At 50.1% G+C, this 21,391-nt stretch overlaps 1 protein-coding gene across 4 annotated transcripts in view; it reads right to left on the minus strand.

The window, feature by feature from the left end:
* Positions 1-741: 741 nt before the first annotated feature.
* CDC42BPG (CDC42 binding protein kinase gamma) overlaps positions 742-21,391 on the minus strand; it is a 52,886-nt gene continuing 32,236 nt past the window's right edge. The window contains exons 18-37 of one of the 4 annotated variants that reach the window (XM_080985916.1): positions 20,201-20,309; positions 19,806-19,954; positions 18,691-18,779; positions 17,782-17,834; positions 16,811-16,912; positions 16,383-16,457; positions 15,695-15,800; positions 15,291-15,424; positions 14,632-14,771; positions 13,405-13,486; positions 11,136-11,352; positions 10,859-10,921; positions 8,971-9,558; positions 7,459-7,556; positions 6,481-6,565; positions 4,700-4,820; positions 3,476-3,593; positions 2,381-2,513; positions 2,140-2,225; positions 742-1,659 (exon numbers count right to left, since the gene is read on the minus strand). In XM_080985916.1, coding sequence (XP_080842042.1) covers positions 1,600-1,659; positions 2,140-2,225; positions 2,381-2,513; positions 3,476-3,593; positions 4,700-4,820; positions 6,481-6,565; positions 7,459-7,556; positions 8,971-9,558; positions 10,859-10,921; positions 11,136-11,352; positions 13,405-13,486; positions 14,632-14,771; positions 15,291-15,424; positions 15,695-15,800; positions 16,383-16,457; positions 16,811-16,912; positions 17,782-17,834; positions 18,691-18,779; positions 19,806-19,954; positions 20,201-20,309 — 2,608 coding nt within the window. In that variant the 3' untranslated portion in view covers positions 742-1,599. Of the gene's footprint in view, positions 1,660-2,139; positions 2,226-2,380; positions 2,514-3,475; positions 3,594-4,699; positions 4,821-5,747; positions 5,813-6,413; positions 6,566-7,458; positions 7,557-8,970; positions 9,559-10,858; positions 10,922-11,135; positions 11,353-13,404; positions 13,487-14,631; positions 14,772-15,290; positions 15,425-15,694; positions 15,801-16,382; positions 16,458-16,810; positions 16,916-17,781; positions 17,835-18,690; positions 18,780-19,805; positions 19,955-20,200; positions 20,310-21,391 lie in introns of those variants that run through there. The other 3 variants (XM_080985915.1, XM_080985914.1, XM_080985917.1) reach the window with 3 other exon arrangements.

Below are 21,391 nucleotides of genomic sequence, written 5' to 3' on the forward strand. Positions count from 1 at the left end.
AAGGGGGATGATCCAAGGGGATGGAGCGACTCACCTGTGAAGAAAGGTTTACAGCACTGGGGACTTTTGCGATAGAAGTTTATAAAATTATGTATGGCACAGATAAATATGTCCCTGCCCCTCTCGTAATGCTAGAAAATTGTGCCCATCCAGTGAAGCTGGAAGATTCAGGACAGACGAAAGAAAGTGGTCCTGCACACAGCGCATAGTTAAACTCTGGAACTGTGCCTCTCCACGGGAGGCAGGGATGGCAAACTTAGATGGCTTAAAAAAGAGGATTAGACAGGAGAGGACTTTTGATGGCTCCTAGCCTGTTCTGCCCTGCCTTCACAGTCAGAGGCAGCAATACTTCTGAAGAGCAGGAGGGGAGGGGGCTGTTTTGTTCGAATCTTGTTTCCCACGGGCATCTGGTTGGCCACGGTGAGAACAAGATGCTGGCCCAGATGGACTACTGGCCTCATCCAGCAAGCTCTTAAAAGGCTAAGCCAAGCCACAATACTTCTGCAAGTATTCGGCAAGCATCAACAAGTGGGGAGCGGAGGAGAGACAGCACCCATTTTGCTGCTCCTCATGTTCTTCTGCCATTGCCCCCCTGCTAATCAGAGGAGAGCCCTGGTTTGACTTCAGAGTCCCTGCAGAGCTGGTTGTGGTGGAGCTGGCCTTGCTACCAACGAGCTGCAAGCAAGGAACATACCTTGGTTCCCGCTTATGGTTGGGAGTGAAACAAACCACCAGCTGAGGTTTGCATGTTGTGCCAAGCCGAACCACGGCTTTAATTTGATTAGCGCACCACAGCAGCTCCAGTGAAGGTGAAAAAGGCACCCCCCTCTGTGCTTGTTCATACACGCTTCATGCCAACCAGACTGATGGAGGAGCAACGTGGCATCAAACCTTTATCCAGTGACTCCCCACCCCTGAGAAAACCTGCCAGCGGCACTGTCTTTTTAACTCTTTAATGCATTTTCTTTCTGGCTGAGATTTTGCCATTCCCTGAGAGGGTCCCTCTGCTCCCTGCCAGGGTGCACATCCGGCAGGTTGGCCCTCAAAGGGCACCCGTTTGTCTTGCCAACACCACCACCACCCTGCTGCTGGCACGATGGTCTCAGGCTTTACTTAGAATATGGCTGAAAGTAGCATAGATTTTGTAAAAAGTAAACTTTGGGACTCTTTTAAAAATGTTTCCATCAAGGCTGGAGGGAGGCGGTTCTGGTCCTGTTGCTGCTTTTGCAGTGGGGGGGAGGGGGGTTCAGGTGCATGTGGAGAAGAGAGAGCTGATGGGGCAGTTGGGGGCAGGAGCAGAGGTGCTGAGGCAGCTGGGCATGGCCGGCCGCGTTCCCTGAGATGTGGGGTGGGAGAAGTTCTTGCTGCATCCTCATGGAGGTTGGCTGACCCCCATTCCAGCCCCGGTCCACCTTCGAAGGCTGAAGTGCTGCGATCCAGGCCGCTTCACAAGGGCTGGCAGTCTCCCGCTGCCTCTGGGCATCTGCCAGGCGGTGCTTTGCCCTTCGAGTCCAGACAGGGAGGCACATTTTTGTGGCCATAGTCAAGGGAGCCAGAGCCGTCCAAGGCAGGTCTGCAGCCGGGCAGTGATGCCTCCCATCATGTGGAACTGGTGCTTCCTGGGCACGGAGGGAGGCTCTGCGTTTTATCCAAGATCTGCTAGAAGAGGAGAAGGCACGTGGGTGGGGTGTGGGTGTGAAACAGCAGAGTGCGAAAGCCCTGTGTTTATAGGGTGGGCGTCCTATTAGCAAGGGCCTGTGTAGGGAGGGCCTTCACCCACTGCTGTCTGAACATTCGATTCCTGCACTGCAGCGGGGTGAACTAAATGAGCCTTTGTGTCCTTTCCAACTATAATAAAATAATAATAATAATAATAATTAATTAATATAATAATAATAATTATTTATACCCCACCCATCTGGCTGAGTTTCCCCAACCGCTCTAGGCGGCTCCCAATCAAGTGTCAAAAACAGCACAGCGTTAAATATTAAAAACTTCCCTAAACAGGGCTCTATGGTTCTTGGGAGAAAAGAGGCAAGGATTGCTGCAGAATAGGGACGGGAGAGGGGAATGCAAAAGGGCAGAACAGGAATCCAGGCCCCAGTTTCCTCCTGCCCCTTTTGCACAGGGATGCCTTACCTCTGCCAGCGTGGCACTGCCCACGCCAAAGCTCGGAGCAGCAGCGGAGGAGTCATCAGACATGGAGCTGCCAGACTTGTGCTTTACTGCGGGGACAAGAGGGTGGGCAGCTCAGCTGAGGAATCGGCAGCTGCACCCCCCCAAAAACCCACTTGCTTGGGTGCCACTGGGCCACAGCAGAGCCCAGCCCCTGTGGCCCTGGATGAGGTCCCCGCCTCCCCTTTGCCATGGCCCCTCTTACAGGAGGAGGAGAAGGAAGGACCAGCGGCTCCCGGGGTCCTGCCAGTGCCGCCCGCAGCCGAGGGGCGCCGGGTCTCAGAGAGGCTGCTGCAGCGCATCCGGACTTGAGCCTCTCGCCTCTTCTCTTCCTGGGCCTGGAAACAAAGGCCGTGAAAGGATCATACTTGAGGGAGAAGGGAGGGTGTGGGGAGAATAAGCACAAACAGGTCGGAGGACCAAAGGATGCTGGGACCTGGCGTTTTCAACAGAGAAGGACCAGATTTCAGCACTGAAGAATGGTAAAGGTAAAGGGACCCTTGACCATTAGGTCCAGTCGTGACCAACTCGGGTTGCGGCGCTCATCTCGCTTTATTGGCCAAGGGAGCCAGCCTACAGCTTCCAGGTCATGTGGCCAGCATGACTAAGCTGCTTCTGGCGAACCAGAGCAGCACACGGAAACGCCGTTTACCTTCCCGCAGGAGCGGTACCTATTTATCTACTTGCACTTTGACGTGCTTTTGGTTGCGGGGATTCGAACCGCCGACCTTCTGATCAGCAAGCCCTAGGCTCTGTGGTTTAACCCACAGCACCACCCGCAGTTTATAAAATTACACCTGGCATGGAGAAAGCAGATAGAGGAGAAATATTTCTCCCTCATAATGCTAAAACTCATGGGCATCTCATGAAACTGAATGTTGGAAGAATCGGGGAAAGAGAAAAGAAAGGACTTCTTCATGAAACAGAGTTAAACTGGAATTTGCTCCCACAGGAGGCAGGGAGGACCACCAACTTGGACGGCTTTAAAAGAGGCTGGGACAAATTCTTGGAGGGCTATTGACAGCTACTAGCCACAAAGGCGCTGCTCTGCTGCCACAGTTGGAGGCAGCGATGCTTCTCAATAGAAGCCACAGGAGGGAAAAGTTGCTGTTGTGTTTGAATCCTGTTTGCGAGTTTCCCACTGGTTGGCCACAATGAGAACTGGATGCTGGTTTTAGATGAGCCATAGGCCTGATCCAGCAGGCCCTCCTTATGCCCTTAAAATCAGAGGCTGCCCTTTTCTCCTCGGACAACCCTGCAGCAAGGAAGCGTCTTCTGAGTCCGCCGCCACACAACTCACCACATGCAGGTCCTGCAGCTGGTGGTGCTTCTCGCCCGGCCCGACGTGGACCAGGTGGTTGAAGTTGCTGGGGCCGGAGATGAGCTTGGAGCGGAGGGTCGGGTCGCGCATCATCTCCCTGCAAGAGACGAGAAGGCTAGCAGGAGGGGGAGGGTTGTAGGGCTGGAAAAGGGCAACCCAAACCATCCAGGGGCAGAAGCAACTCTACTCAGGGAAAGGGCCACAGTTCAATCTCCTGCAGCACCTTCAGGCAGGGCTGGGAAAGACTCCTGCCTTAAATCCTGGAAAACTGCTGCCAGTCAGTGTCAACAGTACTGGGCTAGATGCACAAATGGCCTGACACGGCATAAGGCGGATTCCTAACCCAGTTCTTCTTCATGCACTGCATAGTTACAACTATGGAACTCACTCCCACAGGAGGCAGCAATGTCCACCAACTTGGATTGGCCAGATTCATGGGGGAGGATAAAGGCTATATAAAAAAATAAAATGGTTGTTTTAACTCTTCAAATGTATTAAATTATGATTGCTCATTTTTCTTACTGCTAATTCATTGCCTTATCTCTTTTGTAAATGGCTTTGATGTTGTTGGGTTTTTTTACAATTAAGTGGTGCATAATATACTAGCCTCCATGGCTATCCTCTGCCTCCACAGTTGGAGGCGGTAATATTTCTGAATTCCAACTGCTGGAAAACACAGGAAAGGAGAGCTGCTCTTGGGTTCGGATCCTGCTTGTGGGTTTCCCACTTGGTTGGAACAAGATGCTGGACTAGACGGGCTCTTCTGATCTCTTATGCTCATTCCACAACACAGCAATGTTTTTAAAAGAAGCACATGCCAAAACCCACATGCCAAAAACACTGCGATAATTAAGCATAAAGCAGCTTTGTGAGACAATAAGACAAGCATTTTAAAGCCTGGCATAAAACAAAACCCTTTTAACAGATGAGAAAGAGCCCAAGAGCGTGGACTGTTGGATCTTTCGTTGGGAATCTTTCACTTTGTTCTCATGTACAGGCCCCACATCCCCACTTGCCGCATGCCAAGGTCCCTGAAAGAACCCCACCAACCTCACACACACGCGTCCTTCCAAGCATCTCCGCCCTGGAGGAGAGAACCCCTTGCAGCCAGCTTCTGAAAATGTCTGCATGTCCTCTGAGCCCCGAACGCAATAGCAGCAGTGACAGAGACCCCACCGACAAGACGGCCACCATGCGCCTCACCTCCTCTGGTGTTGCCGCTCTTCCTCAGAGATCCGGAAGGAGAAGCGGCGCTTGTGCCTGGTCCTGACGAGGTGCCGCCGGCTGTTGTCCGTCGGCTGGGGGATTTCAAACTCATCCTGATCTGGAGGCGGTAGGGAGGAGAAATCAGTGGCTTCAAAGTTACAAGAAAGGAGATTCCGACGAAACATCAGGATGAACTTTCTGAGAGTAAGAGCTGTTCGACAGGGGACCAGACTCCCATGAGAGGTGGTGGACTCTCCTTCCTTGGAGGTTTCTAAGCAGAGGCTGAATGGCCATCTGTCATGGATGCTTTAGTTGAGATTCCTGCATTGCAGAGGGCTGGACTAGATGCCTCTTGGGGTCCCTTCCAGCTCTACAATTCTATGGCTCTATGATACTTGAGGTGGTGGTGGTGGTGTCATACTGATGTACATTTTATGCTATGAGGCTCAGTTTGGTCAGAATTGAGTACACACTTCCAGGTAAGGTAAAGGTTAAGGGACCCCTGACCATTAGGTCCGGTCGTGACCGACTCTGGGGTCGCGGTGCTTATCTTGCTTTATTGGCCGAGGGAGCCGGCATACAGCTTCCGGGTCATGTGGCCAGCATGACTAAGCTGCTTCTGGCGAACCAGAGCAGCGCACGGAAACGCCGTTTACCTTCCTGCCGGAGCGGTACCTATTTATCTACTTGCACTTTGACGTGCTTTCGTACTGCTAGGTTGGCAGGAGCAGGGACCGAGCAATGGGAGCTCACCCCGTCACGGGGATTCGAACCGCCAACCTTCTGATCGGCAAGTCCTAGGCTCTGTGGTCCCATTACACACTTACAGAGTTAACGCTAAATGCATTACTTCTGGTAAATGTGCCACCATAGCTGCTAGAGGGCTGTGAAAATTTGTGTCCTGGGCTTTTTAGACTTGTCTACCCATGTACTATCTGCAACCAAAGGGGCGCATTGGTTGCCAGGTGTGAGATATATTGGTATTATTTTCAGTTCTCCCACCCCACGAAGTGGGATGCCCTGGAAAGTGTGAGGTGATAATTGCTTTCGGACAATGTCATATAACTTCCCTGCTAACACATCAGGACTGAAAAGTTGCCTGGAAGAGAACTTTCTTTATGTATGCTACAACAGCAGCAAGAATACTCATTGCAAAGCATTGGAAGACACAAGATCTACCCACACTGGAAGAATGGCAGATGAAAATGATGGACTACATGGAATTGGAGGAAATGACTGGCAGAATCCGTGACCAGGGAGAAGAGTCGGTGGAAGAAGATTGGAAGAAATTTAAAGACTATTTACAGAAATATTGCAAAATTAATGAATGTTAGAATGATGTTGGATTGAAGTTAAGTGGTTTCTAGCTGTACAGGTACAAAAGAATATGGAAAAATTGGTTTTTAATATGTAAAAATTTAAAGTTATAATATATCAAGATTAAAGATTAGGATTAAAAAGGAGGGAAAGGAATTGTTGGATTAACAAATTTGATTGGAATACAAAAGAGGGAGGTATGAGGAGGTCCGGGAAACAAGTAAACGTAAAAGAAGTGAGGAAAAGATGGAATTGTTTTTAATTGTTTTTTCTTTTTTTCTACTTTGTATTTTTCTTTTTCATTGTTAATTCTTTTTTTACTAATGTGATTTTTTTCCCTTTGAAACTTTAATAAATATTATTTTTTTTAAAAAAAAAGTTGCCTGGAAGCAACATGAGCCCTGGGCCACCTTGGGGTGTGTGTCCCTCACCTATCCCCTTGCTCCCCTCCCCCCACTTACCAGCTGCCTTGTTTCTGAGGTACGTCAGGTGGACTTTCTCGCTGCCAAAAGTGCAAAGGGAGCCCTCAGGATTCAGTGCTCGTACCTGGGAACCAGAGAAAGGGACACTTTTCTGAAATATGAAATTTCCAGAGAAAAGGTTTTGTTCCAGATGGGGTACTTGCCAACCTTCCCTGGGGCAGAACCCCCTTCCCTGCAGCATGAGAAGGCAATTCTGCAAAGCTTAGGATGATGCTGACAGCCTCCCCCCCCCCCACCGAGATGAAGCCCTTGATCCATACCAGCACACCCACCCACCAGAGGACCCTGGAGCTCATCAGTTATTCCTGACCAAAACAATCCTGTTTTTAGCACGCATATGCAAAAAAGGTAAGAGGACAGCTGCAACCCTGGGAGTAAGGCCCATGGATCTCAGTGCATCTTACTTCGGAGTAGACATGCATTGGGTCACACTGTTAAGTCGTTTGACTGGCCAGGTCAATTGATCCAAAGACCATCAATCAATTAAAAACACTTGCGAACAAAACATTAGTTTATCGTCGTCATCATCATCACCCGCCTTGCACCCCAAGGACCCAGGGCAGGTTACAGTAATTAAAACCCAATATTAAAAACAGTTCAAAACAATGTAAAATCACAGATATGAGTCCTAAAAATATGTATCTCAAGTGTCAAAAGCTGGGAGGAAAGGTGCGTCTTCAGCATTGCCGAAAGCTGTATAATGAAGGTATGGAGGGAGGGAGTGCGGAGGGAGTCCCCCAGTTTAGGGGCTGCCACAGAGAAGGCCCTGTCCCAGGCTGCTGAGACGCCAAACCTCTGAGGGTGAAGGACCCCCTCCACCAATCTCAGCCCCTGAGATTGGCTGTAAGGATGTGATAAACAGTTAAATGAAGTCAAGCGATTTGGGGAGTGGGGAGGGTAAACCCTACGGGTGAGGGATTAAGACCAAAAAACCTCCCAGAAGAAACCCCCACAAACCTTTTTCAGAGACACCGTCTGAATCCACTCAGCTTTCCTGACGTCAAACACATCAACTGCGTTCTCACTGAATACTGACAGGTACGGAGCATTGTAACCTGGGAGGGGGAAACAAGGACATGAAGACCAGATTGTCGGGCTGGGGTGCACATCTCCCCTCATTTATCCAGTGCTGCAGTCAGCACTACAAATATCTGGGCGCTTGGGGTGGGGCAGACACGTATGGACCCACAACCCTCTGGCTGCATCATTCAGCCTGGCAGATACAAGTACCTGTCTCTGGATTTGGGTTCAAGTCTTGCCTGGGTTGATGCACTCTTTATTTAATTTTAAAAACATTAACATTTCCACTGATTTCCTCCCCCCAAGAAAACACAGGCTGCACGCCACAGCTAGAGATTATAATCTTGTATCTATTATAAAACAGAAACAAAAAACTCCAAAACCCAACACCACTGGTAACTCTTTATTAGTGGGTGGGACATTGACTGAGTGATGGAGCACCCACTTTACCTGCCAGAGACCCCCAGTGGCATCGCCACTTCCAAGGATCAGGTCAGCGGCAGGGGATGGGAAACGCCGGCTAGTCTGAGTGGACTGCACTGGGATAGATGGACCAATGGCCTGGCTTCTTCACTAAGGATTTATCCACACTTATCTGTCCTCTGCTCTTTCTTATCTGCCCTTCGCTCTCTCCAGGCACACGCCTTAAAGCTCCATATCTGAGCACCCTTCTTTTTTGCTCCAGAGCTTTTCTTGCAAAACCCTGCTCTTTAAAGCTCAATCAGAGCAAACTGTAGTCTGCAGGAAACCCAAATTGACATTTGCTCCGATTAAGCACTAGAAGTGTAGTTTTTCACAGTGAAAGCTCAGACACAGAGCTTTTTTCCTAAAGTTTTTATTATGTCCCCCCAACTTCCCACCCCCTTTTCCATGGTGTTTCTGTTTCTCTCCCTCTGCTACACCCCGTCTTCTATCTCTTAAACCTTAACAAAGCTATTGTAATTTTCAATCCCTTCGGTTGTTCATAGTTCAAATCCTGCTCGTGTGTTTATAGGCATGGGGCTTTTAAGAGCAGACCAGTGCCTGGAAAGAGTGGGGCAAAAAACTAAGGGTGGGTAAGCCCTGAGAGTCTGTCTCTCTGCCAACCACCAGGCCTCCTCCCTCCGCTGCCACCTGGGGGCAGCCATTCCTTAGGCTGCCTCAGTGGGAAAGACGGGGAAGTAGCAGACTCAATCCATCAGCTTTGCCAAACGGCCAGCTCCACCAGGCCCCTCTGACCTGAGCTGTGCCAGCTGGTCATTAGAAGAACAACTGTTTTTATTGGTGCCTGGGTTTGGTTTCCCTTCCTCTACCCTCCCTGTCCCTTTTCCTTGTGTGTTGTGTCCTTTTAGAACAAAAGCCTCTTGGCAGGGACTATCTTTTTGGCTGCAGAGTGAGGAACATGAGTATAAACCACGAGTATATTTAAATAATCTAGACCCCCCAACCCCAACCAAAAGGGGCACTTACAGCAATTGAGGGGAGGCGCGGGCCACATCAGCTCCTGGGGGCGGCTCCTGCGCCCCTGCCCATCCACGTAGAGGCCAAAGCCACTGAAGCAGAGGATCAGCTCGCTCAGGCTGACCTCCACGGCCTTCAGCGCTTCCATGTGGGTCACGGCGGCTGCCCGGCGGTCCTCGGGGTGGGGCAGGCTCACGGGGGGTCCCTCGTTGAGCAGAGGGTAGAGGGAGAAGCTGGAGGGGCATCCAACGCACAGCCGGTCGCCCAGGATGTCCAAGCACTGAACGTAGCCGGGTGCCTGGATCTCCTTGATGCGCCGGTGGGGGGGCCGCGTGGCCGTCAGCTGGAAGCAGAGGACCTGCCGCTTGCAGGCCACGCAGAGGACGGGGGTGGTCCCGCGGCAGACGAGCCCCACAGCCACCGCCTGGCAGCCCTTGGCCTCCACCACTTTGGTCCCCATGGCCTCCGGGGTCTCCAGCTCCGCCCAGGAGAAGATGCGGAGGCTGTGGTTCTTGCCGCAGAGGACGGAGAGCAGCTGGGCCTTGGGAGAGACCAGGAGCAGCTGCACCCGGCGGCAGTCCCCAACCTGAAGCACATCTGGAGTGGGGGGGAATTTGGGGCAGGGAAAGAAGAGGCACAACTCCGTTACCAGCTAAGGACGGGAACTGTGAATTTGCAGAGGGAGGGGAAGAAATGGCAGGTGACGGGGGGGGGGGGGGGGACACAGGCCAGAAGTGAACAGTGATTCCTCCTCCCCTAAATATGTTTACATCTTACATGGGGGTTTGAATCCAAGGGTTTTGCACAGATGCAAAAACACATTAAAAGGGAAGCTTTTAATGTTTGATGCATTACAGTATTTTGATGTTTTGTTTGAAGCCGCCCAGAATGGCTGGGGAAGAAATAATAAATTATTATTATTATTATTATTATTATTATTATTATTATTATTATACTCAAGTCTTTGGAACAGTACCACCACATGAGCATCCCGGGGCTCCCAGAAATGGCTCCCAGAGTGGGCCTTGTTTCCTAAGCAAGGCAGAGAACTTAAATCCTATTTTTGCGCCAGGTTTCCTCAGTGCAAAAAGCTTTTGAGCTCTCTGCCTTGCTTAGGAAACAAGGCCGTCTCTGTGCACTGGCTTGGGAGGTCCTTGAATGCTCTTGCAAGATCTTGTGGGGCTGTCCAAGTTCCTGCAATCCCGCGGGAGCATCCCAGACCTGGAGAGATTCTTGCTCCCCATTAAATTTGCTTGTGTTTAAGTCGTGCGATTTCAACCAGCCTGCCTTTGACTGCATGTGGTTGAAATTGCGCAAGTTAAATGCACATAAGACGCAACCATACTGTATTGGGTTTTTTAAAAAAATTAAGGTGGGGAAAGCCGGTAAGATATATAGATCGGTAAAAGGAGAATAGAAAACTGAAACTGTGACTGAGTAAAGTATAGAGGTGGAGTGATGACACAAGGTTTGTATCAGAGAGGAATCAGATCAGGAGCCATCAGCAAGCAAAAAATTAACTGGATGAGGGAAGGAGCAGTTTGGTGCAGTTGTAGACTAGGCAAGAGGGATATCGATCTTAATAGGTTAAACAGTCCCCCCCAAAGGATCCTGGGAATTGTGGTTTGTTTCAGAGTGCTGAGAGACCCCTATTCCCCTCACAGTGCTACAGTTTCCAGAGGAGTTTAAAACCTTTAGAGCAGGCTTCCTCAACCTCGGCCCTCCAGATGTTTTTGGCCTACAACTCCCATGATCCCTAGCTAGCAGGACCAGTGGTCAGGGATGATGAGAATTGTAGTCTTGAAACATCTGGAGGGCCAAGGTTGAGGAAGTCTGCTTTAGAGTCCCCAGGCACCCAAAATATTACAGCACTATGTAATTCGAAACAATACTAAACCATTTGTCCGGAGGTGAATCAAAAACAGGCCGTCTTCTGTACCCAAAGCAATCCGCTCTCTGTCTGCAAAAGGGAACAGATGACATTAGAAACACACTTCCTTCTCTCGGTTAGGGACTCAAAAATTCTGCCCTCAAGCAGTTCAGGCATCTCATCGATAGGAGAGCTGAGGGCCCTGCCCAAGCCTGCTCAGCCCCAATGGCTGAAGCTTAGGGTGCTTTGCCTCCAGCACCCTCTCCCTCCCTCTGAAAGCAGGCCTGCCCTCTTCCCTGCGTACCTATGATGGCTGCCGACAGGGCATGGGGGATGAAGGGCAGGGTGTTGTCGTAGGCCTCCTTGAGGATGTAGACGGTGCGGTCGTGGTGATGGTTCTCCCGCAGGATGCGGTGAAGCTCCGCCAGAACCTCCACCCACTTCCTCATCTCCCCTTCGCTGTCAGCCAGGAACAGCATTGAGCTGGTTGTGTGCGGGGAGCTCAGCTGAGAGGCCGTCACCTGAGGATGGAGGCACAGGTAAGTCGTTCTGGCCCCTGAGGGGCAATCCGAGCCCAGAGGAAACTCCAGGTCATCCAAAGGTTGCCAGGAAGAGGAGGAGGAGAAGCAAAGGGGAGCTGGCCTCAGGGGTACCCAGATGGAGGAATCCGTGCCTTGACTACATGGCTTTCAGGGTCCCCAGCTCCCTGCTAGGACCCAGATCTCTTCCTCCCCTGCTCTGCATCATGTTGCGAGTTGTATTGAGATTTTTACTTATTCTGTCTAGCTAAATACTGTAATATAAGATAATTAGAAGCTACTTGAAAGTATCAAATAGGCCTAGGATTAGAATAAGAATGTTGTATAGAAATATGAATTTAAGTCAATAAGAAAAGAGATGAAGATAGTAAATTGAAGGAGTAAATAGTAGTAGAAAGATGATTTTGGAGAACAGTTACGAGGTGATACAATGAAATTCAGTTAGGGGGGATTCGAGGAAGTCAGTTAATAATGGAATTTAAAATGAACTTCAGAAGGAATATGTGTTTTTATTTTTATTTTTTATTTTTTTCTTTTAGTATTGTAATGTCGTTTCTTTTGTATGTTTTATACGTTATATCTGTTAAAATCAATAAAAAAATTGATAAAAAATAAAAGAGATTTTTACTTATTCTGTTTTATAGCGCTGTGGGTTTTTTTGTTGGGGGGGTCAGTCTAGATGATGGCCTGTGTCCCTTTCGATTCTTGTGGTCCCCAGGGAGGGTTAGTAGGAAATGGAGGCGGTTGCTGAACAAGTCAGGCATCAGCAAGAAAGGAGATTCCAGCTAAACATCTGGGAAAAACTTTCTGATAGCAAGAGCTGTTCAACAGTGGAACGGTTTCCCTCACAAGGTTGTGGACTCTGCTTCCTTGGAGGTTTTTAAGCAGAGGTTGGGAGGTCACCTGTTGTGGATGCTTTAGCTGAGATTCCTGCATTGCCGGGGGTTGGACTAGATGACTCTCAGGGGTCCCTTCCAACTCTACAATTCTGTGATTTTTGATAAGACAGTGGCCTTAGCTGGCCACTTAAGTGTCCTCACCAGCATCCCAAAAGAATGAGCAGGTTGCAAGAGATGCAGCCAAGAGATGGTGCCCTCCAAGCCTGTGCCTGGGTCTCCTCCACCCACCCAACCCATCTAGCTGCTAGGGAGGAGAACAACAGCCAGTGCGGTGAATGTGAGCTGAGCTGGAAAAGCAGGCTGGAAGCTGGAGACACAGAGACCTGTTTGCTCTGTGCTGGATCCAAAGCAGCGACTGAGGGAGAAGCAAGATCTGTTGGGGTGTTGACACCATGAGCCCCTCCATCCTATGCTCAAGTTGTAGAGATGTGTAAATAAAACCATATATCCTAAAGACACCACAATTTTCGCTGACCCTCATTCCAAGGAAACCAAGCCCTGGAACCGCGAAAGTCTCTCACTCCTCAGATTGTGGTCGTGCATAATATCACCCACCCTCTTTGTGGTCAGGTAAACTGGGGAGATCATTTCACCAAATTTATTCAGAGGACAGAAAAATTCTCTTGGGGTTTCTTAGGGGTGGGCTCCCTGTGCGTTGTAGCACAACCTCTCCCCCCCCCCTAAGATTTTGTTTGTTTCTTGCTGCTGCTGCTGCTGCGAGGGTCAGGAGTAGCCATCGTATGGCAGTCCGGCCTCCATTCTGTATCCTCCCCAAGGCCCCGGATCTCATGTTATTCTAAAGGGAATCTCACCAGCCTGCTGCCTTCCAGATAATTTGGACTACAACTCTGATTGTCCCTAATGAGCACAACTCACTGTGGTGTCTGGGGTTGATGGGAGTTGTAGTGCAGCACATCTGGAGGGCGCCAGGTTAGTAAAGGTTGTGTGAAAGGTGGCTGGGGTGAGGAGATTGGCAGAGAGGAATGGAAACTGCCACAAAAAACTTTTGTTGGAGAATATTCAGAAGAGAATGGCCTTTTTTTTCTAGGGGAAAAGAGACACCTCAGAAATTTTATCTGAAAAATGTCTTCTGAGAAATGGGGGCTCCTCTCTCCATTCCTCTCTTCTTCCTTACCCGGAATATGCAGGGCACGTCTTTGCTGCTGGCATGGATGACGTCTGCTGCCAGGACTGGAGCCACAGAGAACTGTTCATCCCTGTTGCCAAAAGAAAAACAGGAGCCTTAGAGACATCCCTCTCTTCCCTGAGTGGAGGCTGAGGAGGAGCCTTGTGTTATCTGCAGGACCACAACCACAGCAAGCTACCTCAGGGCAGCCATGGGGAACCCAGGGCCCTCCAGATGTTCTTGGACTACAATTCCCATCAGCCACAACCAACATGGCCAACAGTCAGGTAAGATGGGAGTGCAACAACCTCTGGGGGGCCACGGCTCTCCTCGTCCCACCCCATCCTAGTGGATGAGATAATTTTGGCGATGGAGGTGGAATCCCTATTGCTCTCTCTTTCATTTTGGGCTATTTCCCTCACCCAGGTGACAAGGGAGAATTAAGGACTACCTAGGGCTGCCTCTGAAAATGGCAATTCCTGGGTTGAATTCTCCTAAAATTTGCATGGTGTGCTGGCACCAGCTAAGGTGTGTCTCCCCACCACACCCCCAATATCACCTGGCATCCTTGGTTATGACATTTGGCATGTCTAATTCTCCTCAGGGATTAGAGGAATGCCTGCATTTATTTTATTTTTTTATTTCATTAAATGTATATACACTGTTTTTAAGAAAAGCCTTGAAGCAGTTTACAACACAGACAGAGCAATAATATTCTCGGTAAGAAAAGTTAACAGCAATAATTTCAGACTTTCAAAAAGTTAAATCTTGCATCCACTTTCTAAACATCTTGTCTAAACAGCACTGTTTTTAGAAGGCGCTGAAAAGAGCACAGCGAGGATGCCTCCCTGACGTCAATCGGCAGGGAGTTCCAAAGTGCAGGTGCTGCCACACCAAAAGATTCAAGTTCTTACAAATGGGGAAGGGGTATTATTATGTGGCACCTGTAGCAGTGGCAGTTCTGCCAATCGAAGCAGAGGGCATTTGGGTGGAAAGCATGGAATTCTCAGCAGCACAACCCCGGCTGCGTATCCCACTGAAAACCAGTGGAATCAAAACAAACAAAAAGAAGCAGAAGGGAGTAATGGAACCGTTTGATCTTTCCTTGGGCACCCCTAGAGATAATGGGTGGTTTCCTTCTTCATTTAGGATTCCTGGAAAATACTAAGGCTCTGTCAGACCTCCACCCCACGGCCGCCCACAGCGCCACTTCCTGCGCAAGGTGTACCTGCTTACCTCATGTCTGTAACGTGCATGATGCTCACGTCGCATTGTGCTGCCTTCCCCTCTGGCACATCAAACAGGAAGATCTTGAAATCGCTGACGATGGCGAAAGCCCTCTGCCAGCCTTTCTTTACCCCGGAAGGCTTGGGTACCTTTTGGGGAGCGAAGGTGGTACAATCAGAGAACATTATTTCAGCTGCAAGGAGTCTGTCCCATTCCCCTTCCAGCATCGCCTATACCAAGGGTGGCAAATCTTTTTTGACCACCATTGGCCAAATCGCTGGGGGCAGCATGCCAGAAGGGTGTGTGGCCAAAAGCCTGGTCCGGTCTCCCCACTATCTCGCAGGACCCACCCCCAGGCACCCAGCCCCTCCCTCTTCCTAGCAAATCAGTTGAGGAAGGTTATTCCCCCTTCCCACTCATCCAATGATCAATTTGATGGTCAGAAGGGGAGCAATTTTCATCCTCAAGGAGGCTGGGCTCCTGCAGTGTCTCCATTTTCCAGCATCCACTTCCATTTTCTTCCACTTTTCAACATTGCAGTCAACGTTGGGCTCTTGGTGTGTATTTGGCAGAATGTGCCCAATCAGATCCCTGAACCGGCGACAGCCACCCTGTCCACATGGACTGCTCCATGCTCTCTCAGACTCGGGGGAGACTCAACCTCTTACCGACAGGAACCCCTCAAATGCCGTCCCTGTTCCACTTGTTGGGTTGACCCCCAAGGTTTTCTGGAGCTGTTCAGGGGGTAGGGGGCAGATGGAGGCCCCTCCAGCACAGGATACGTGGCAGACGAAGTTACAGGCTGGGAAAACAGAGGAGGAGGCGTAAGCAGACAGCCAACAGGCCCCACTGAGCCACTGCAATGATGTATGAATTTTATGAATTAAAGAAAAAATGAATCAACAGGACCCTACCCCCCACCTTGAACCCTCTCCTATTCTACAGCACCCAGGCTGGGTCACAACTCTTCAGGCAGGGAAGGGGTGTTTCACATCCCTACCTAGAGACCGAACCTGGGGACCTCCCCTGACCTGGACCCCCTTCTCACTCCACCTAACAACATGCCACTCACCTTCGCAAGTCAAGCCCTGCCGGACCAGCCCTACCAGGAGGGATGTGCAACGCATACACTTGGTGGGTGTGGAAAAGCTGTGGGTTTTGAAGCTGTGCGATTTGGGCTGGGGAAATGGAGCAGAGAAGGGGGCGCAGGAAGGATTAGACATATTATTTAGCTCCAGGCAACTTTCAATCTTTTTAAAAGCACATAGACACACATACACATCCCCTCCTTAAAAGTGCAGGGACCAGAGCAAACAGGTTTCTTTTGGGTTTTTATTCCAAAGATAGATCAGCCTACAGTGGACCCTCGGCTTACGTTACCCTTGGGCAACGTAAACGTTGGGTTGTGAAAGCGGCAAACCCAGAAGTCTTTTTCTGGGTCTCTATGCGCCACACACATGCGCAGAAGCACTAAACCACGCCACACACATGCACAGAAGCGGTCCTCCAGTTGCGAATTCCTTGGGATGTGGCCGGACCCCCAGAATGGATCCTGTTCGCAACCGGAGGTACCACTGTATTAAAGCTATTCAACTTAACGAACAAAAGGCCTTTCCCTCCCCACTAAGCACCCTCCTGCTACACCATCCAGAGCTCAGTTTGGAAAGGCCTGGGGAGGAAAAAGGGCAGCCCCCTCAGAAGCGGAGTTCAGTCCAGAAACAAGGGAGGGAAATATATTTAGGCCAAGTGCTTGTCACTACCTTCAAGGATCCAGAACTGTTACTGCTCTCTGAAGAACCCGCAATGGATTGGGTGGAAGACATTGAATGTGGCACCTTTGGAGAGAGGGGAGAAGAGGAAACAGTAGGGAGAGATCATCATGCCTCTGTCTTTGAAGGTCTCCTGGCTCATTCAAACCTCCCAACACCCATCTCCTCACCACTGTCAGCACAATGCGTAACACTCAAACCTGTGCATAGCCAAGTGGAAGATTCAGGACAGACAAAATACAGTCCTTCTTCACGAAGCACATCGTTAAACTGTGGAACTTACTCCCGCAGGAGTCAGGGATGGCCACCGACTCCTTCATGAATTTGTCTAATCATTTCTTATAGCCACCCAAGAGGAAAATGGCAGCCTCGCCACTCCAGAGCTGGCCTGTTTTGGGATGGCCAAAAGGGCTACTCACGCTGGACCGCAGGCTCCTCCGCCCTTCGGGGTGCAGCTGGACCTCTTCGGTGGCCTTCCGAGCCTCCTGGGAATCTGGGGCACCCCCAAAAACGATAGCATCCTTCTGGCAAAGAGGGTGACACAGGTAGCAGAGCGTTTAACTGGACACAATTCAGATTTTTGCTAACACACAAACCTCCCCAGAAGCCCTAAGGACATAAGAGCAGCTCTGCTGGGCCCAGCCAACGTTCCATCTTGTTCTCACAGTGGAAAACCGGCTCCTCTTTATGGAATGTAAGACCATCCATGGCTACTAAGCACAACGGCTATACTTTGCCACCACGGTCAGAGGCATCAAAAGCTTCGGCATGACCAATTGCTGGGAATCACAAGTGGGGAGAGTTGCTCTTGTGCTTGAATCCTGCTTGCGGGTTTCCGACAGGCATCTATGCATATCTGGCTGGCCACTGTGAGAACAGGATGCTGCAGGATACAGACCTCTTGGACTGATCCAGCAGGCAGGCTCTTCCTGCCTTCTTATGAAGGAGTACAATTCGAATTCCACTTCTCTTCTGAGCCCAGAGATCCTGCCTCTTGGTTTCTACAACTGACATCAGATACAAGTATAGCTCACAACTTATGTGTATTAAACTTGTGTGCATTTTTTAAAAATAAAAAAGGGGGTGGAAAGGGAGCGGGTGTCTGGAGAAAAAAGACTTTGGCAATCCCACCTGCCATTTATTGGTTTTTTTAAAACCACAAATGCAAAAACCATTAAACGCTTAGCCAGCAGTGCATCTAATGGTGTTTGCTTTATCCATTGTCTCTAGACGTAGACATTCAACATTCAAACATATTATTTAATGAAACCCTTCCACTGAGAATTTGTGGTTTGGGCTTTATGAGCGATCCCCAGAACATTTATCCCCTGCATAAACTGAGAGTCACCTTTTATACAGAAGTCTATATTTGTTTCACAAAAAGACTTACGCTGGCACTTCGGAAGGAGAGGAACGGAATCAGAGGTCCTTGGAGTTTGGTGCCTGTCAGGAGAGAAGAGAAAGGACACACTCTGAGAATGGGCCCTGTTCTTAACCACAGTTGTCACTGGCTGGCACAGGAACCTGAGTCCATCTAGCTCAATACTGTCTACACTGACTGGCAGCAGCGGCTCTCCAGGGTCTCAGGCTAGGAGATGGTGGAGACTGAACCTGCGGCTTCTTGCAGGCAAGGAAGATGCTCTGCCCCCCTCCGAGCAAGGGTGTTCCCCTAAAAGGGAAGCAAGGTCCCAGCTCTCATGGATCTGAATAAAGGCCTGGTTTGAACAGAAACATGGCTCCATCTAACCCAGTGTTGTCTGCACAAAGTGGCAGCAGCATCTCCCCGATCTACCTGGAGATGTTGGGGATTGACCCTGGGACCTTTGAATGCCAAGCAGGTGCTTTGCTGCTGAGCTAAGCCCTTTTCCCATAGAATCCCCCAGGGTTTGTGGGTATTTTACAGTACAACACAAGACACCTAACCCTACGGACTGAATGCAAACATGGCGTGCTCACTGCCCTGTCCCCTCCTTCTGAAAACTTCCCCCTTGTTTAGAAGCTCTTGGAGGCCTAGACCTCATTTAATCCCCCAAACAACAACCCTGTGAGGTAGGTTACGCTAAGAGGCAGTGAGTGAGCTCGCCCAGGGAGATTTGTGGTTGAGCAGGGGGAATTGAACCCAGGTCTCTCCCAGGTTTTAGTCCAGCATCCTCACGACTACAGCACCCTCGGGCCTGAGCAATGGAGAGACCGGCCCCCTACATTCTGCAAAGGCCCACCTCTTGCCCCACTGTTGGGATATGCCATTGTGGGGGCTGTGGTGGGGCTGTCGCCATCCACAACCCAGCCTGAAGCTCACCTTCCTGGGACCGTCCTTTCAGCTCTCCCTTGGCCTTCTCCAGCTCCAGGCGCAGAGCCCGGTTCTGCTTCTCTGCCTCCTGCAACTGGCTTTGGGACACAGATAGAGGAAAAGATAAATATGACTTTATGGCTTCCCTTCACTCCAGGTATAACATTTAGAGGAGACGGGGTTGTGCCATGGACCCATCAAGGGCTCTTTCTTGGCCAGCTGGTAGGAGGAGGAATCGCAAAGCGCCCCCAAACTCTATCTTGCCTTTGTAAAAACGTGGGATGCAGAATTTCTAGCTTCCCTAGGCCTCTCCCTTCGCGTCAAAGGCGCCTATCCCAATTAACCCCCATCTCCGCAAATCATTGCACAGACTCTTGGGGAGGGAGTCTGCCCTCTTCCACTGTGGCTCCTCCTCTCCCAATTAACCTCCATCTCTGCAAATTAATGCATAGACACTTTCTGGGGACATCACCCCAGAATCTGGTCTCAGGTCATCAGGGCTGGAGTCAGACACGGGTCATTTTGAAAGACGTAAGGCTGTCAGTGAAGTTAACTCTTTATTCAAGGAAACGGCATTCAATCCAGCAATTTTTCCTGTAGTTCTTGCCCCTATGGAACAGCCGCCAGGACTGAATGTCCCTGCCTTCCACCCTTCCTAAGGCTCCTCCTCTCCCAGATGTTTCCCAAGCAGTCTCAAACTGCGTCTGCACACCTCTGTTCTGCTCTGTGAGTTTTCAGAGAAGAGGGTAGGGGAGAGCTTGTTGCAGTAAGAGGGAGACTCCCCAGATTCTTGAGCAGCCTCTTGACTCCCCCATCCTCTGCTTCAGCCTCGGAGTCTGAGCTGCTCCCTGTCACCGGCTCTTCCTGCTCACTAAAGCCTGTTGCCCCTTTGGCACCCAGCCCCTGCTCCCAATCTTCTCCCTCTGGCCTCTCCTCGGTGTCCCACCACCAATCCCCTGATTCTGACTTTTCCTCCTCTGGGGTTTCCCTTGGGGGTTCCCCAGCTGGTGCCTCCCATCCTGCCAGTCCGACACAGCTTTGAACCCTGAAACCTTATGGTGCAGGATGCAACCCTACTCTTGCCTGCGAACCACCTGCTGCCGCCACCACTGCCACCTGCTCACCGCTCAACCGCCAGGTGCGAGACCTTCAGCTTATCCAGCTCCTCCTGCACGCCTCCCTTGGCCCGGATCTCAGCTTCCAGGGCCGACTGCAGCTCCAACTTGGCAGAAGCCTCCACTTTCTGCAGCCGCCGCGCCTTCCAGAGGGTGTCCTGGAGCAGGAGGCAGCAGGGGGAAATGTCAGCAGAGGTCCTGGGACTGTTGCAGCTGTTGGGATGTGGGGGAAGGGGGAAGAGGCCCCCTATCGCTACCAGGCATCCTGAGCCTCTGGGGGCAAGGGCTTCTTCTCACTGGGGCAACCAGAATGTGGGTTGCAAAGGGGGAGACATGCAGAGGGGGAAAGAGCCCCCCTCCCCAGTTCCTCAAGGCGTCCACGGCTCCGAGACAGGCTCTCTTACCGGAGTTTTGGGGCTCTGTGCCCCCGTCTGCTTCAGTGCTTCCACTTCCTCCATCATGTGGGTCGCCATGGCCTGGAGGTAGCCCCTTGACTCCTTCTCGTCACTCACCCTGAGATGCGGGCAAAGAGGCACACAGAGTTCAAGACAGATAAAAAAAATGATTGTATATAATTTTTATTAAATGTTCTGTTTTACAATTTAAAATACTCATTTTTACATATTTAAGGGCTACCTTTGAAGGTGACCCAGAAACTACAACTAATCCAGAATGCGGCAGCTAGACTGGTGACTGGGGGTGGCCGCTGAGACCACGTAATACCGGTCTTGAAAGACCTGCATTGGCTCCTAGTACGTTTCCGAGCACAATTCAAAGTGCTGGTGTTGACCTTTAAAGCCCTAAACAGCCTCGGCCCAGTATACCTGAAGGAGCGTCTCCACCCCCATCGTTCTGCCTGGACGCCGAGGTCCAGCGCCGAGGGCCTTCTGGCGGTTCCCTCATTGCGAGAAGCAAAGCTACAGGGAACCAGGCAGAGGGCCTTCTCGGTAGTGGTGCCCACCCTGTGGAACGCCCTCCCATCAGATGTCAAAGAGATAAACAACTACATAATATTCAGAAGACATCTTAAGGCAGCCCTGTTCAGGGAAGTTTTTAATGTGTGACATCTTAGTGTATTTTTGGTCTTTGTGGAACCTGCCCAGAGTGGCTGGGGAAATCCAGCCAGATGGGCGGGGTACAAATAATAAATTATTATTATTATAAATGGCCTCCCTTCTCTTTGCATGGTTCATTTTACAGATCATAAATCCCTGCATAGTTTACAAAAACGATACCATTCAGTATTTCATTATTGCACCCATTAAAACTTATTTACACTGTTGAATTTATCTTAATGCTGCCAGTGTTTTCAGCTGTACCCAATTATTTCCCATATATTCAAATAAATGTTTTCCAATCTTCTCTAAACGTATGTTCTTATTGTTCTCTTATTCTATATGTTAAGTCTGCAAGCTGTGTGTATTCTGTCAACTCAAGCTGCCACTCTTCTTTGGTTGGGACCTCGCTCGTTTTCCATTTTTAGGCTAACAAAACACGGGCTGCAGTAGTAGCATACATAAATAACCTTTTTTGACACCTGGGAATTTCAGTCTGAATTATCCCCAACAGAAAGGACTCTTGATTTTTGGGGGAAA

The sequence above is a fragment of the Podarcis pityusensis genome (genome assembly GCF_964106645.2).
Source record: "Podarcis pityusensis genome assembly, chromosome: 16".
In the NCBI taxonomy this organism is placed as follows: Eukaryota; Metazoa; Chordata; class Lepidosauria; order Squamata; family Lacertidae; genus Podarcis; species Podarcis pityusensis.